Below are 14981 nucleotides of genomic sequence, written 5' to 3'. Positions count from 1 at the left end.
AAGGTCAGCCACTACAGCACACAAACTACTTTTGACTGACAAAGTCTTTTTGTTGTCCTGAATGAATACAGACCTGTTCTTTGCCGTCAGGGCTGATGGAAAACAGGTACACATCCCCATCAGGACACGGAGGAAGAACTGGTTTTGCCTCTCACCTTGAATAAGGAGGTGTTTGAATGAAAATGTATTTCTGATACTCTGACTTAATCATGGATGAATTAATTGCAAAGGCAAATAATTATTTTTTTCTCGTTTTTGAGCATCTTCTACCAAGCATCACAGTGCCAAGGAAATTAAGGAGAGAGGAAAATGTTTTGCTGTTCTGGGTAGCAGAACTCAGCTCCTCCTTGGAAACTGTCTGCTTTTACTTTACCAATCTTCTCATCCCCATCCCCTGGACAGCATATCCAGCTCCTAACAAGATCATGAAATTTAAAATCACACAAAATGTGGATACTGTTACCAGAGACTGTCCATACAGGGGAGAGAAGTTAAGTGTGATAGGCAGCTCCTAATTACCTCCATATTAATTATTTTTCCAGCTGCTGGCAGCTGCTGCTGTTGTTGAGTAATAGTGTATCACCCAGGTAATGCAACATGTCACTTTTCAATGGGCTACAGTACTTAGGTAGTCCATTCTGCCAGAATACAGTAGTCAATGCTATAAGTGCCATTTTCTATTTCCTAGGGCAGCAACTGATCCCCAAAACAAGCTGTCAGGTGTCCCAATATTGCAAAATGTGGCATATATAAAATTTTCTTAAGAAAGTATGCTCTCTGATGTTTGCTCTTTGTGTAATTTTAAGCCTAATCAACAAGAAAGGAAATTCAATCCATGAAACAGATAGCAGCTAACAAGCTCTAAGGAATGTCTGGCCGTTAGAAGGACAAATTAGTGGTCAGTAGGACTGCATTGTTAAGGTTTAGGGCTTGACAAGCTTCAGTGATCTCACATCCAAGGGAAGGTTATTAAGCATGGGAAGAAGAGTGTACCACTGATAGAGGGCATGAATCTGTGGGCCACAAGGAAATTTGGCAGAACAGACAAGATAAGGAAAAAATTAATAAAGCCAACTCAGCAACTCTGCTGAATCAGCCTCAGCTGGGGAAAGGAAATTCTGGTAATGGGAGACTGACCATGACTTGGGGCCCATTGACTCCCAAAACCCACAGCTCAAGAGAAGAGAACAACTGAGAATCCTTAACCAATAGAAGATTAGCACCACTATATAAGGATCTCTGTACTGCAGTTGGTCTGGTAAACAAGAGCCTGCAGGGTGGGCAAGTCATTGCAAATTAGCCCATGAGAGCAGATAGCATTTCGATTCTATATATGGCACAAAATCATTATTGTGCAATTCCAGTGTTTTGGTAATGTCTGTTGCCAAGCCGACCCTGTGGCAACACTTCCACCATCAACCCCAGATGAGTACATAAATGTGATTGTTTACTGAACATGTACATCTCATAAATCCCTTTGCCTTTAAACCCAAGCCATTACTAAGGCTGTGCCATCTTGGTTCTGTATTTTTCCTTTGCTCTTAAGAAAGAAGTTTCTGTGTAGATCTTGTAAGCTTGTAAATAAAACAAGTTAAAACTGATTAAGTTACTTTCACATCTCTTGTGCCATCAAAATTACTTTTACTAGCATTTTTGGGAGTAAGACTCATCCTATCTTTATAGTGTTATAAAACTTGTGTGTGATTCTTTCATCTGATGAAATAGACCAGTATAAGGCAAAATTTATGTATGGTATTACAGGAAAATGAGAACATATATAAATCTTCCAGCATGTCACTGGTCACTGTACCAAAAAAATACCAGAAAATGCTGCAGTTATATGGATATAACTTGACTATATATTTGAAAATAACTATAATTTGTGTATGTGTATCCTCTAATGCCTTCCCTGTGGAGTATTGATACAATTTCTCAGTTTTTCATTATTCCTCATGAAAAAATAATGGATTTCATAGCACAGTAACTTTTTAATGCACAGAAACTTCACATTCTTTTCAGTATGAAATACAAAGTCTGTATGGTCCATTAAAAAAGTGATAATTTGCAAGAAAACTACCAATGTAGTTACTTCAATTGGAACAGGAAAAACTTCTTAATTCTGCATCCCTTCAGGACCCAGAGTTTTACTTAGTCTGCACCAAACGTTTTTAAGTACAGGTTGACACAATTAGAACAATTGAAGCACAGATTTACCCAGAAGGAGAGTAGCAAAGGGGCTGAAGTTACCCTGCTAACATTACAAGCTCTCATCTCCAGTGCTCCCCACTAAAGAGCTCTGCAGAGCACACAGTTCTCCCTTACAGGCTTACACAGACCAACTATTCATAAGTGGCTGAATTAGGTGCCACAATAAAGGTAGGCAGGATTTTGTGTGGATGAAAGCTAGGAATGGAACAGCGGCCTAGCTTACAGCAGAGCTGCTTGTTTAGCAGAAAATCTCATACCACAAGAATGGGGTAGGCTAAATAAAAGAAAAAGCATTGAATTTTGCATCATTGTTTCTAATGTATTGAAGTTGCTTGTATTTCCCCACCTACTTAAATCCTCTTCATTTACAGCCAGGTGCACTGAAGAGAGACCTTTGCTTTCAGCCCCTCTGTACTGATCCATTTCTTTTAATTTAATCCTGTTATTAATATGCAGAGTTGCTACTTCAGTTTTTAATATGTTTAAAATCCTTCCAAGCTGACCTCTGTTGCCTTTGCATCAGGGTTGCCAAACAAGGGTTGTCTGGGGAACTTGTAACACACAGTTCTCAGCAAAGAGCCAAAGCAAGGCAGCCTCCTCTCCCTCATGCAGCTCCTAGTAATTCTATCTTCTCAAACATGTGTTACTCTGAAGCAGATTTAGAGGTAGAAATAGGAACTGAATTAGATAATAGATGTGTAGTGTTTAACTCCAGGGTTTGTAAATCTTACTCAGGTGCTAGCTCCTTCCTTTCACAGAGTTCCCACTCTCTCCTTCTTCAAGACCTCTGTACCCCTTGCACATCAAATCAATGAACTGTGAAGCCAGTTAGATATTTAACATGAATTCATCAAGGAGAAAAGAGAACACAAATCTTCTGGCTTCATGTCTCCCAGCAAAGGCCCCTGTGTTACATGTCACGGTGACAGTCATGTAATGCACACCCACTGTTTCCTCAGGTCCCCACATTAAGACCAGGACTGGAACCACACCCTGGCTACATAGTAAATTTTCAATGGTTTCATTTGGATAGCCATTCATTTCCATATCTGATAGTAGGGCCCAAAAGTTTCTATCAGATGTTTTCCAACCACAACTCATTGCACTCTGTGTTATAAATAGTACAATAAGCCTATTGTTACCTGGGGTCCAGCCCTGAGGTGCTCTGCAAAAGTGACAGTGCAAAATGAGTTTCAGAGGTGTCACTTAAACAGAGTAATAACATCCTGCTGGACTTTATTTAATAAATTCCAAGTATTAATTAAAGAGCTAATAATCCTGTGGAAGGGAAAAACATATGTATTTCTTGATGTTACTTGAATTAGAATTATTAAAGACAGTTATCGCTAAGGATTTCTCTACACTGCTTACATATTTAATTTATAAGATGGAAGAGGAAAAAACTAACTTAAAAAAAAAATCCTGTTCAAAATACAACCTGTATTTATAGAATATAGTTTCTCATTAAGCATTGGGTATCCATTTCTCCTTGAATTTAATTAAGTATACTTGATTAGAGAGTGAACAGCAGTAATTGACAAGACTCATTAAATTCCCCTTAAAACATACTGCTATGGACTTCAGTGGGAGTTAAATCAAACCCTAAACTAAGAGCCAGATTGCTTCAACATTAAAACAACTTGTTTCAAAGCCTGGGGACAGTTTGTTCAATTTTATACTGTATTGGTATTCTTCTTTTATTAAGTGCACAAACAGGTGGGATGAGATTCCTCTCACCCAACTTTAGATGTTTACAATTTGGAGCTAGTCATGCCAGACTCCCTTTATAATCAATGGAGAGAAACAGCCTCTTTTAGGGCATGATTCACCTGACCTATTTAAATGTCTACTTTAGAATGAGATAAATTGTGCACTATAACCATTTGGTCTTCATTGAAAATAAAAGTAATTAGGCTAATTCATTTAAAGGGAGCTGTCTGCAGCACAAGTGTTTACATTTAGTAAAATGATTACTTTCTTTGGCGGATGAAGGTATTTAGACTCATCATCAGTGTATGTAGATGATGATAAGCTAGGCAGTGGAACAGAAGCACAAATGTATATTTTACCTGATCTTTCAGATGGAACTTGATTGCTACATGCAAAGCAAAGGCAAAATGTTTTTACTCAATAATACTCTTTGTTCTTCTGATCTGCTGTATTTGTAGGTGACCAACATCAAAAGTAACTCTTATTTAAAAGAAGGATGTGAATGGGCTACTCCTTCCTCTCCACCGTTAGGGATATTTATGCAAGCACAATAAAGGAAAGATTTTATTCTTGTGATATTCTTATTCTTGTGATTCTCTTGCAATAAAAGCACTTTTGGAGTTAAGTGCTAAAAATGATCACAGAATTATCTGTGATATAATTAAGTTCAAGACAATCTGCTGCTTTGCTGGAATGAAAGGCATTTTCATGCCAAAATTGATATTAATTTCCCCTGGCATATTCACAGAGGCATTTTGATTTAGCTATATCATAGTGGCTGTACCTTGTTCTCCAAGACAGAGCATGTAAATAAAGCCAGAGTTTTCTCTGGGGCGTTAATAATTGTACTTGTTTCAGGGTTTAAACAGAGTATGATATGCTTTTAGCTCAGAAACAATTTTACTAAAAATATCATTAAGATTTTGTTATACAACTTTATTATAGATTGAGACTTTTTTATTCTGTTTATTTTCATTTTCCTAATTAAAGGAAAATTGAAGTAATAATTTTTGTAAAATTTATTCCCTTTCTTCCCCACTCAGCGCTGGAAATCATTAAATTCTAAAGACACTAATCACAGTTGCTGGTAGTGACTCTCTCTGATCATCTGCTTATTAGTATCTAGTAAAAGATGAGCTCATATATACGATGAAACAAACTTCCTCATGATGGGTTACATTTACATCTTGCTGTCAGTACCCAGAAGCATTTTCTGTCCCTGATAATTTTTGTTTTGAGGAGATAAATGTGACATATATGCTATAAACCACTTGGAATCACAGAAGCATAAGGTAATCTAGGTGGACTCTAGGACCTTGTCAGGTTGCATCCCCTCTCAAAGCAGGGCTAACTCTGATGGTAGATGCTCAGTGCCTTCCCCAGTTTTACACATCTGCAATGTTCCTAGACAACCAGCTAGTGTTGGATCAACCATCATTGGAAGTATTCAAGGTCAGGCTAAGGTAAGGTTTTGAGCAACTTGATTTAGTGAATAATAATGTCCCTGCCCATGGCTGGAGGAGATGGATTAAATGATCTTTAAAAGTCCCTTTCAACCCAAATAAATCCAGGATTTTTAATTTTTTTTTAATAATGCAGAATTTGAATTTTTTCATGAAATTTATGTCCATTATTACTTGTCCTTTTGTGTTAGACCTCCAAGGAGATTTGTAACCATCCACTAAAAAGTTGTACACAAGTAAATTTTCTTAACCTTTTCTTCAGACTGAACAAACCCATTTACTTCACCCTTACTCATGTATCACAGGCTACAGCCCTTTGGTCAGCTTTATGCCCCTCTACTGGACTTGTCCCCCTATGCTAATGCTTCTTGTATTTGGGAGTCCAAAACTGGACACAACATTCCAGATGCAGCCTCTTGAGTTCACAAGGAAGTCACTTTCCATGGCCTGCTGACTACACTCTTAATGATGCAGCCCAGCATGCAGTTAGGCTTTGGTGCTGCAAGGGCACATTGCTGGCTCATGTTTGGGTTGTTCACCATGACCCCCAGGTCCTTTCCCAAAAGACTCTGTTCTAGCCTGTCAAATTGTACAGTGGCATTGTACCACAGAGCTTTAGATGAGGCTTCACTTGCCTTTTTTAACTGGCTTTATTGTTTATTTGGTTGGGTTTTTTTTAATTTACCTTTTTGAACATCAAGAAGTTTCTGTCAGGCTATTTCTCTAGCCTGTTGAGATCTCCCTGGATAACTGCCCTACCCTCCAGCAGGCCATCTTTTCCTCACCATTTAATGTCACCTGCTAATGAGGATGCATTCCATTTCATCATTCAGGTCATTAGTGAAAAAGTTAAATACCACCAGGGTCACAATCTAATGTAGAAGACTACCACTCCTAACTGGCTGCCAGTTAGAATTTCAGCTACTAACTAGAACTCTTTGAGCCTGATGGTCCAATCATTTGTTTCACCCATTTCATAGACAATCCATCCTGTCCATGTCTCTCAAACATGGTTACAAAGATACAAACATATATTGTCTTGATAGTCTTGCTCAAGTCAAGATAGCCAGTATCAATTGCTTGCCTTTCGTCCCCAAAGCCATCATCGTTGAAGGCAGCCAGGTATCTGTGGTAAAGCCATGCTGGTTGCTCTAAAATTGTATTAGGGTTTTGGGGCTTTTTTTGTGGAAAAAAACAAATATATCACCCTACAGAACTATAACAGTTCCAGGGTCTATAGATGTCATGATGTCCTGCTTTAACCCCATCCAGCAAGTAAGTTGACTCCCAGAGGCACAGAATCAGAAGAGTAAAAGTGAGAAAACTTGTGGGTTGAGATAAAAGCAGTTTAATGGGGCAGAACAGGAAGTAAATAATAAGTGTTAATTACCTTAATAATAGGAATTAGAATATACAAAACAAGTGATACACCACTTGCCAGGTGATGCCCAGCCATTTCCCAAGAGCAGCCCTTGGCCAGCTTTTGCCCTAATTTATATGCAGCATGATGTCATGTGGTACACATGAGACCTTTGGTCCTTAGGGTCAGCTGCCCTGGTTGTGTCTCCTCCCAACTTCTTGTGCCTCTCCAGCCTTCTTGCTGGCAGAGCACAAGAAGCTGAAAAGCTGAAAAGTCCTTGACTTGATAGAAACACTGCTTAGAAACCTAAAGACATCAATGTGTTATCATACTAAATCCAAAGCACAACAAGATACCAGCAACTAAGAAGAAAATTATCTATCTATCTATCTATCTATCTATCTATCTATCTATCTATCTATCTATCTATCCCAACCAAATCCAGGTCAGATGCAGCAGTCAGATTTGGGCTAGCTTTTATGTAAGAGCACATGCAGAGGGAAGCACAGGGACATTTGAGTATGTCTTCACTATCATACGAGATTTTACTTATATTTGCATGCCTTGCCTATGTTTCTCATGTGCTGGTTCATACAAACCTGAATCTAGCATAAGCATGAAAGATGGCTTGATGAGAAATTAAGATACAACTCGAGAAGTTTTGAGTTTGAATTTGATTCCTGAAAGCAGTTTGGATGCAAAAACGCACAGGTCATTTGAATTGGTCTACACCTGTTGGGGGTTAGGTTTGTTCCTTTTTTACTTACAGAATTTTCCCCCCTAAATTGCTAGGAGACAAATCAAACCAAGACAATTCCCAATCCTATAAAGTTGTCCCATCATACAAAGCAGCTTCATCTATCCATCTGTATGCCCTCATATCTTGACACCACTCTGCTTCAATTCTGACACCTCTCTTTTAGCTGCTGCTGGTGAAATGCAAAATTTTTAAAACTCTGATGAAGAACAGTTTGGTATCAACAGGGGATCTGTTGGCTCCTAAGGTTACAACTTCTAGTAGTAAATATCCAAAAACTATTTGAGGACAGCCACTCCAACAAACAACAATCCTCAGGAATGTCTTATCTAAGACAAGGAGCCCTCCACAGCCACGTGAAACATGTATTCCTGATTACAGCCATGGGTCTGGAACCCAGAATGATGGCCCCTCATTCTTGTACTTGAAGAAACACCAAATTCCTTTCCACCATTTCTATAACACATAGAATTACAGAATATATAGAATTCCATATTCTAATTCCCTCATTTATATGGAGAATATATATGAATATATAATCAGAATTTATATGCAGAAATCTATGTTCGTATGGTATGGGAATATGTAATATAATCTATGTTCCATACAGAATTCCATATTCATATATAAGCTGTAAGGAAACTATGGAGTTTTTTTCTTTTCTTATAAATTCCAGTATTTGGGTTCCTTTTCTGATGTTTTCACAAGTTACGCATACCATAAAGACCTTGAATCCAAATGGTAATAGTCAGCTCAGAGTCCCTTGCTTACTGGTGAAATCTGCTTGTATGTGAAGCCAGGGGTTTTTTCCACTGTATTTCCTAGTCATTCTGTCTTACAAAAGCTTTTTGTGGTCCTTCACAGTATGCCTTTGTCCTTATTACCCTGAATGTCTTCATCTCACATATCTTTCCCACCATACCAGCAAACTTGCTCACCTCACTGCTTATTTCTCTTCCAGGTCACCTAAGAGTGTGCACAGAGCTCTGGGAAAATCAGAAGTTACCAGTGGTGTGCACAGAGCTCTGGGAAAATCAGAAGTTACCAGTGGTTGTGATCAGTTGTTACCACTGACCTTCCACTATAATAAGTAACCTGTCCTTTTACCCTCTATTTCTCAAGTTGTAACCTGTTATTGACCCATAAAATGACTTTTTAATTTAATCTCATAACTACTAAGTTTCCTTGGAAGCTGTTGATGATGGTACTATGAAATGTCTTCAAAAGAACAAGCAGGTTACATCAACATGGCTTTGTGCAAATATTTGCTGCCATCCTTCAAAAAGAGCACTGTCAAGTAGGAGTTTTGTTTTTAGAAGTCATGCTGAGTCTTCCATAGTGCTTTTTTATATTGCAGTCATTGATCAGCCTTACAGACTCTGATGAGCTTCTTGGTGTGCTGAAGAAGGGTTTAGTCTTCATTTAGAGATCTTCAGCAAGTTGTTTTTCCCAGCGTTTTTTTGGGTTTTTTTTTTTTTTAATGTTATCAGCCAGGATTTATGAACTTTTCTATTTTCCTCATTTGGATATGACTACAGTGTTTTAAAGGTTGCCTTCTCGCTTCTGATGACATCTCTTCCTTATTGTTTAGTCATGCCTGGTTCTTTGTTCCTTTACTCAGGTCTGTCTTAATAGGTTGTATGCACTGGCATATGACCTAAATATATTAAATGTATAATTCTCTCGTGTCCCAGGTATTGGCCTCTGGTGATTATGTTTATGCACATATTAGTTAAGGAGGAAAAGAAGGTTGCCTAGTTTCTGCCAAGAGACCAGATGTTATATGCAGTACTAGCCAGCCTATGGCTCTGACAGTCAAGACATGAGACCTATAATAAAGCAGAAACCCTGCATAATTTCAACCAAACATGTTCGCCCTCCCATTCCAAGCAGTGGCTTTATATTCCAGATCTGTAAAGGTAGCAATCTGCTTCATATGCCTCTCCGGGCTGCAGCCCTCTGCAGCAATACTCTAGAAGCCCAAATCTGTCTTGCCCTGTGAGGGATCCTACTCAAAATATTCTCTTCTCTCCAGTCCAGAGAAAGTGCAGTCCCAGTGAGTATTACAGAAGAAAGAAGTGATTAACTGAATCCCAAAAATAAGGGAGGAAGAAGGACAGATGTTCATAAGGAAAAAAAAAACCACAAAGGGGTGTCATGGATTCATTTTCTAAAACAGCGTCAAATACACAGAGGGCACTGTCATAAAATGCCAGGGTTAGACTGCAGCCACCATTTCAGAGATCTCTCTCATGACCACCTTTCCTTGCTGCTATGCAATGCTAATGTGCTTTTGGGACATCACTCTTACCTTTCTTCTGGTAGGCAAAAACCAGATGATATTTTGCTATGGTGTCCTTATGTCATTCTGAGGGATCAACAAGTCTATTTCAGCAGAAACAATCCTGCACAGGAAACGAATTGAGAAGTCCATACCGACAGTGTATGGGGTGGGAAGGTCTTGGAGCAAGAGGCAGCAGCAGCAGGCAGTACTTGTAAGGTAAGGAAATGTGCTGTGTGGGCAGAAGAGAGTCTAAAAGTAGGGAAGGGAGCAGCCCACATTCCAGGAATGGGGAGGAAAAAAGAAGCAGGTGAACGGCAGACTCAGCAAGAGGAGATGCTTGAAGAGATTGAGAAAAGGAGCAGTCTGCAGCCACAAAGGCTGCAAGACGTGACTTGGGAACACAGTGTTCCTTGAAGATTGGCTGCCCCTGTGGAGCAGATCTGCTGCCTGTGGCATTTACAGTGTGGTCAGAGATGGTCTGCGCCCCGCAGCCTGCTTAGCCTGGTCTTGGCTCCCTCCTTGCCTCACAAGAGGCTGTGAAGCACACAAACAGCTACAAAAACACAAATAGCATTTGGATGTTGATGTCCAGGCAATCTTCAAAGTATACCACTTCACAACTGAAATGCCTAAATGAAAGTCCAAAGCTCTTTTGAAGTGGAAGTTGAGGGCCCAGTGGAAGATCCTGAAGGACACCCACTGCTCAGCAAAGATGCTGAGCTGTGGCAGTGGGAACCATACACTGTAAGCCTCCATGTCCCTGGAACTCATGGAGGCTTGATGTGTTATCACACATCAACAAATAATGACTATTAGAATAAACAGAGGTATAAGCAATGGGCTTGTTAAACAGAGGAGAGGCACTGCTTTTGTCCTTCCAAGTAGTATTATCCAAGTATTTTTCATCTAGCCTAGTGTTAGAAATATTTATTTCAAAAACAATAAGCAGATCTAGTACATTTTAAATGAATGATGCTTCATATTTATTCTTTGCCTTGTCGTGAAGCCATTCTCACTTAATGCAGGGAGTTAATTAAACCAGCCTTCACTACTCCGGCTGACAATTTAGACAGTAATTAGTGCAACAAGAACAGACAAGACCTTACAGTTCTTTCAAGCCTCAAGGCTGATACAAGCCTCAAGGCCAATTGCTGCAAGATTTACCCAACCCTTCTGCACATTCCTCTCAATTCCCTAGGTACAGACCTGCTTTTAGAATCAATCCTTCTGGCTTTCCAGAACCCTGCACTTTGAATTTCTCCACTGAGAATAAGTGGAGTTAGCAACACCCATTAGTACAGCAGTATTTGTGAAATGCAATTTTTGAAGAATTTGCCCTATAATTAAGGTATGTGTGTCAGCATCCTCTTTAGTGGCATCGGCAATTAACATTACTAATGATGTCTCATGTCTGCAGCCTCTCATATGCCATTTTGGCCCTCTGTTTCAGGTTTTTTAAACCGGAAAACACTACTTATTTACAGGAAATACTTCTATATCTTCCTGAAACAGCTGTTAGCTAAAAACCATTTAAAGCATTTATCTTATCTTAGGTTTGTAGAGCAGAAATTAAAGCACATAAGGTGCTAAAGACTCTAAATACTGGAATATGGGCAGTGTTTTCTTGCCATCATGACTCATATATGGAAAATACATAAATTGTAAGTGAGGTGGAGTAATGAAAAGACATTTGGAAAAGTGGTTATTTTTCACAAAATAAATTTCTGGTAAAAGACTCCACAGATAGGAGCTGTTTCTAGTCCTGGGCCAAGACACATTTTGTAACGCTTATGTAGCGTACCAAAGATGCTGTGTAAAAGACTTCTTATTATACAAATGGCTCTAAATATTCTGGATAAAAGCCATTGAAATAATTATCATTGTGAAGTCTTGCAGCATCCCTCTAAAGCCATTACTGTATGTACTTGTCACTCTTCTAAACAATTCCATTGCTTTGTACACAACAAAAGAAATTTCTTTCTTATTTCCTGAAAGAATATACATTACTTATACATTAAATGAACATCTTGTCCCTGTTTCCCCCTGCACTAAAAATATGCCAATAAACATTTTAATGATGGGAAGAAAAATGCACCAATTAATCCAATTTCTAGAAATGAAGAAAAAGAATGACAGAAACTTAGAAATACAAGTCCATTCTTGACTTACATGCAGGATAGATACAATTATAGATAGTCACCAATTCCGTGAGGGAATGTCACCCTTTATTTGTAAGAACTGTAATACGTAACTTCCTTTGCAACACCATAAGAAAGTGCACAGCCTTCCTGTATGTTCTGTATGTATGTATTTATTTGGTTTGGAAGGGACTTTTGGTTTGGAAGGGACTTTTAAAGGTCATCTAGTCCAATCTCCTGCAATGAGCAGAGACATCTTGTAAGTTTGCACAAGTTAAAAGACTGCAACTCACCAATGAGATGAAGCATTGTTTTTAAGGCAAGTGTGGGCATTGATGAGCTTCACTGCAATGGATGTACAGAAGAAAATGCTACCATGTTCTGCCCCAGCTCTGGGAGCAGATCCAGCATGATGCAGAAGCACTGTGAGCAACCGCTTCCCATATCCTGCAGGTGCCAGTCAGAAAGGGAGAGTGATGTATAATTCACTGCCTGGGAGAGTCCCCAGGAGAACTCCATACACTCAGCTTCTGCTGGTGAAACACTCACCCTTATTATGCTCAATGCAACAGAATGCGAAGGACAGAACATTTACTCTTGGAGGGAAGTTCTCCTAGTGCACCAGGGACAGCTGTGGCTCTCACACCTTTAGAAAGAAATTAGAAATGCTTGGACTTTGCCCAGAAGTACCTCCCATACACTATTAAAAATTCATTGTCTTTTCCCTGTTGGAGACACACACTCTCCACATAATAATTCTTCATAGTTTGCTTTTTTATGTTTTCATCAATTGTCTCACAGCTTTGCTTTTGTTGTTTGGTTACCAGGAGTCAGGTAAGTTTCTCTTTAGGTCAGACAAATTATGCCAGAAGCTCTGCGAAAACAAGGAACCTCCTGCAACCTATTATTCCTGCTGTGCTCTAAGGCCATTATTTCCGCTTGCACCACTCAACTCCCTAGTGGGGAAACATTCTCCCACAGCCCCACGTCAGCCTGCTGCCGGGTGGGAAGGAGGCTGCGTGCATCACAGCCCAGCTCCTGCTGCACACTGCTCTGCCTTTTTCCACTGACTTGCTTTGCTATAATAAAAATTGTGTTTTCTTTCATAGAATCAGAGAATATTAAGGGTTTGGAAGGGACTTTAAAGATCGTCCAGTCTCAATCCTCCCAGCCATGGGCAGGGACGCTTCCCACTAGATGAGATGGCTCAAGGCCTTGTCCAACCTGGCCTTGAACACTGCCAGGACTGGGGCATCCACAACCACCCTGAGCAACCTGTTTCAGTACCTCACCACTCTCACAGTAAAAAAATATTCTTCCTAGTATCTAACCTAAATTTCACCTCTTCCAATTTGTACCCATTACTCCTTGTCCTACCACCACAGCTCCTAAGGAAGAGTCCTTCTCTGGCTTCCCTGTAGGACCCCTTCATGTATTGAACGGTTGTTACAAGGTTTCCACAACAAGTCTCCTCCATGCTGGAGAACCCCAACTTTCTCAGCCTGAAATAATTCATCACAATTTTCCTTCTCCATCTGCAGTTCAGCCCTGAATAAAGCTCTTCTTTGATGGAAAAATTTCAAAGGATATTTTACAAAGTTTTCAACGAATACAGCAAACTAGTCAGACACGTACGTTGGAAAGACGCAGCAATTTGTGGCGCTCCCACCAACAGAGCTGAGTTGCATTAGAGCTGTTAGAATGGAATCAGGATGAAATTACTTCCGAGATGTGATTGTAACTCCCAGGTCAAGAACAAGAAGAGTTCTCTACTATTTCTTCAGGAAAACCTTAAAGGAGAGTAAATCGGAAACACAGTCCTGTTGTTCCCTAGTGGAAAAGTTGCCGCTTTGCATCCACACCGCAAAACTACGGGCATGTCCTCCTGCAGCGGCGGGACGCGGCGTGCTCCACGAAGGGACTGCCGGGGGCCGAGCAGCGCCCGGGCGGAGCGGCGGTGCCACGGAGAATCGGGCAGAGACGTGGCGGGGTTTGCCCGGCGGCAACCGCGCCGTCAGCGCCCTGGGGGAACAGCGGCGGCCCCCCCCGGTGCGGGCGTGTGCTCCCTGGGCAGCGCCAAAGCAAACACGGCGCCGAGCGCTCGGCGCATCGCCCGACTCCACCGCGGCCCGCTCGCGGGACACGAGAACGGGGCGAGGGGCATCCCCAACACCGACTCCGGTTCCGGCTCCGGCCCCGACGGGGCTGCCGCCTCCCCTCTCCTCCCTGCCCTGCCCTGCCCTGCCCCGCCCCGCCCCGCCCCGCCGGGCTGCGCTGCGATCGCTCAGCAGCGAGCTGCCCAGCCCGCGCCAGGGTGATTCCGAGCGGCGGACGCCCCGGCTGTCGCCGTTCAGGGACACGCGGGTCCCGCGGTGCCGGCGTGCGCGGTCCGCCCGGCGCTCGGCCATGCCGGTGCGGCTGCACGCTCCGCGGGGGTCAGCGCTGCCCGCCCGCCTCCGCCCGCCCGCCCGCCGATAAGCCAAGCCATGACCGCAGCGCCCCAGGGGCCAGATCTCAGTTTTCTGAACGAGGAGGAAGCCAGGGCGATTTTCCAGGTGCTGCAGAGGGACGCGGAGCTCCGGCGGGCAGAGAAGGACAGAGTCAGGTACCGGCTTTCACCCCCGTCCTGTCGGTGCCTACCGCGCCCCTGCGGAGGTGGAGGGCGCGGAACGGGGTTTGCGGAGGGCGCACGGCCCCAGCCCGGCGGCGCGGGGAGACGAGCGTCCCGACGGAGAGAGCAGGAAAGGGGGTGGTGGGTGGGCGCCCCGCGGGGAAGGGTCTGCGCCGGCCAAGGCGGCGCGGGGTTGCCGTGCTGCGCGACAGGGAGAGCTGAGCACGGGGCGGTCTTGCCGGGGCATCGGGAAACGCCAGTGCCTCCCGCCCGCGCTGGCTGCCGCTGGAGCCGTCCGGCCGGGCACCTGAAGCATCGGGACGTTTGGGAAATGCGTGTTGTGACAGAGACGGCTCTGAGTCACGGCTGCGGCTCCCCGTGGCACCTCTTCTTCCCCGGGGAGGAGGAGGAGGCCGCTTCTGTGCTTCACCGTGCCGCTGGCATGGGGTG

General features: G+C 42.4%; 1 protein-coding gene across 1 annotated transcript in view; it reads left to right on the top strand.

Moving 5' to 3' along the window:
• Positions 1–14239: 14239 nt before the first annotated feature.
• The window catches only part of EXPH5 (exophilin 5), a 37604-nt gene continuing 36862 nt past the window's right edge, over positions 14240–14981 (top strand). Inside the window, exon 1 of the mRNA XM_066175796.1 lies at positions 14240–14525. Within this exon, the coding sequence (XP_066031893.1) occupies positions 14407–14525 (119 nt within the window). The 5' untranslated portion in view covers positions 14240–14406. The remainder of the gene's footprint in view (positions 14526–14981) is intronic.

Source organism: Chamaea fasciata, unplaced genomic scaffold (assembly GCF_029207755.1).
Source record: "Chamaea fasciata isolate MVZ Bird 193981 ecotype frontalis unplaced genomic scaffold, bChaFas1.0.hap1 SCAF_2, whole genome shotgun sequence".
NCBI classification, from domain to species: domain Eukaryota; kingdom Metazoa; phylum Chordata; class Aves; order Passeriformes; family Sylviidae; genus Chamaea; species Chamaea fasciata.
The sequence above is the reverse complement of the archived record's forward strand: the minus strand, read 5'-3'. Positions and strand labels throughout refer to the sequence as shown.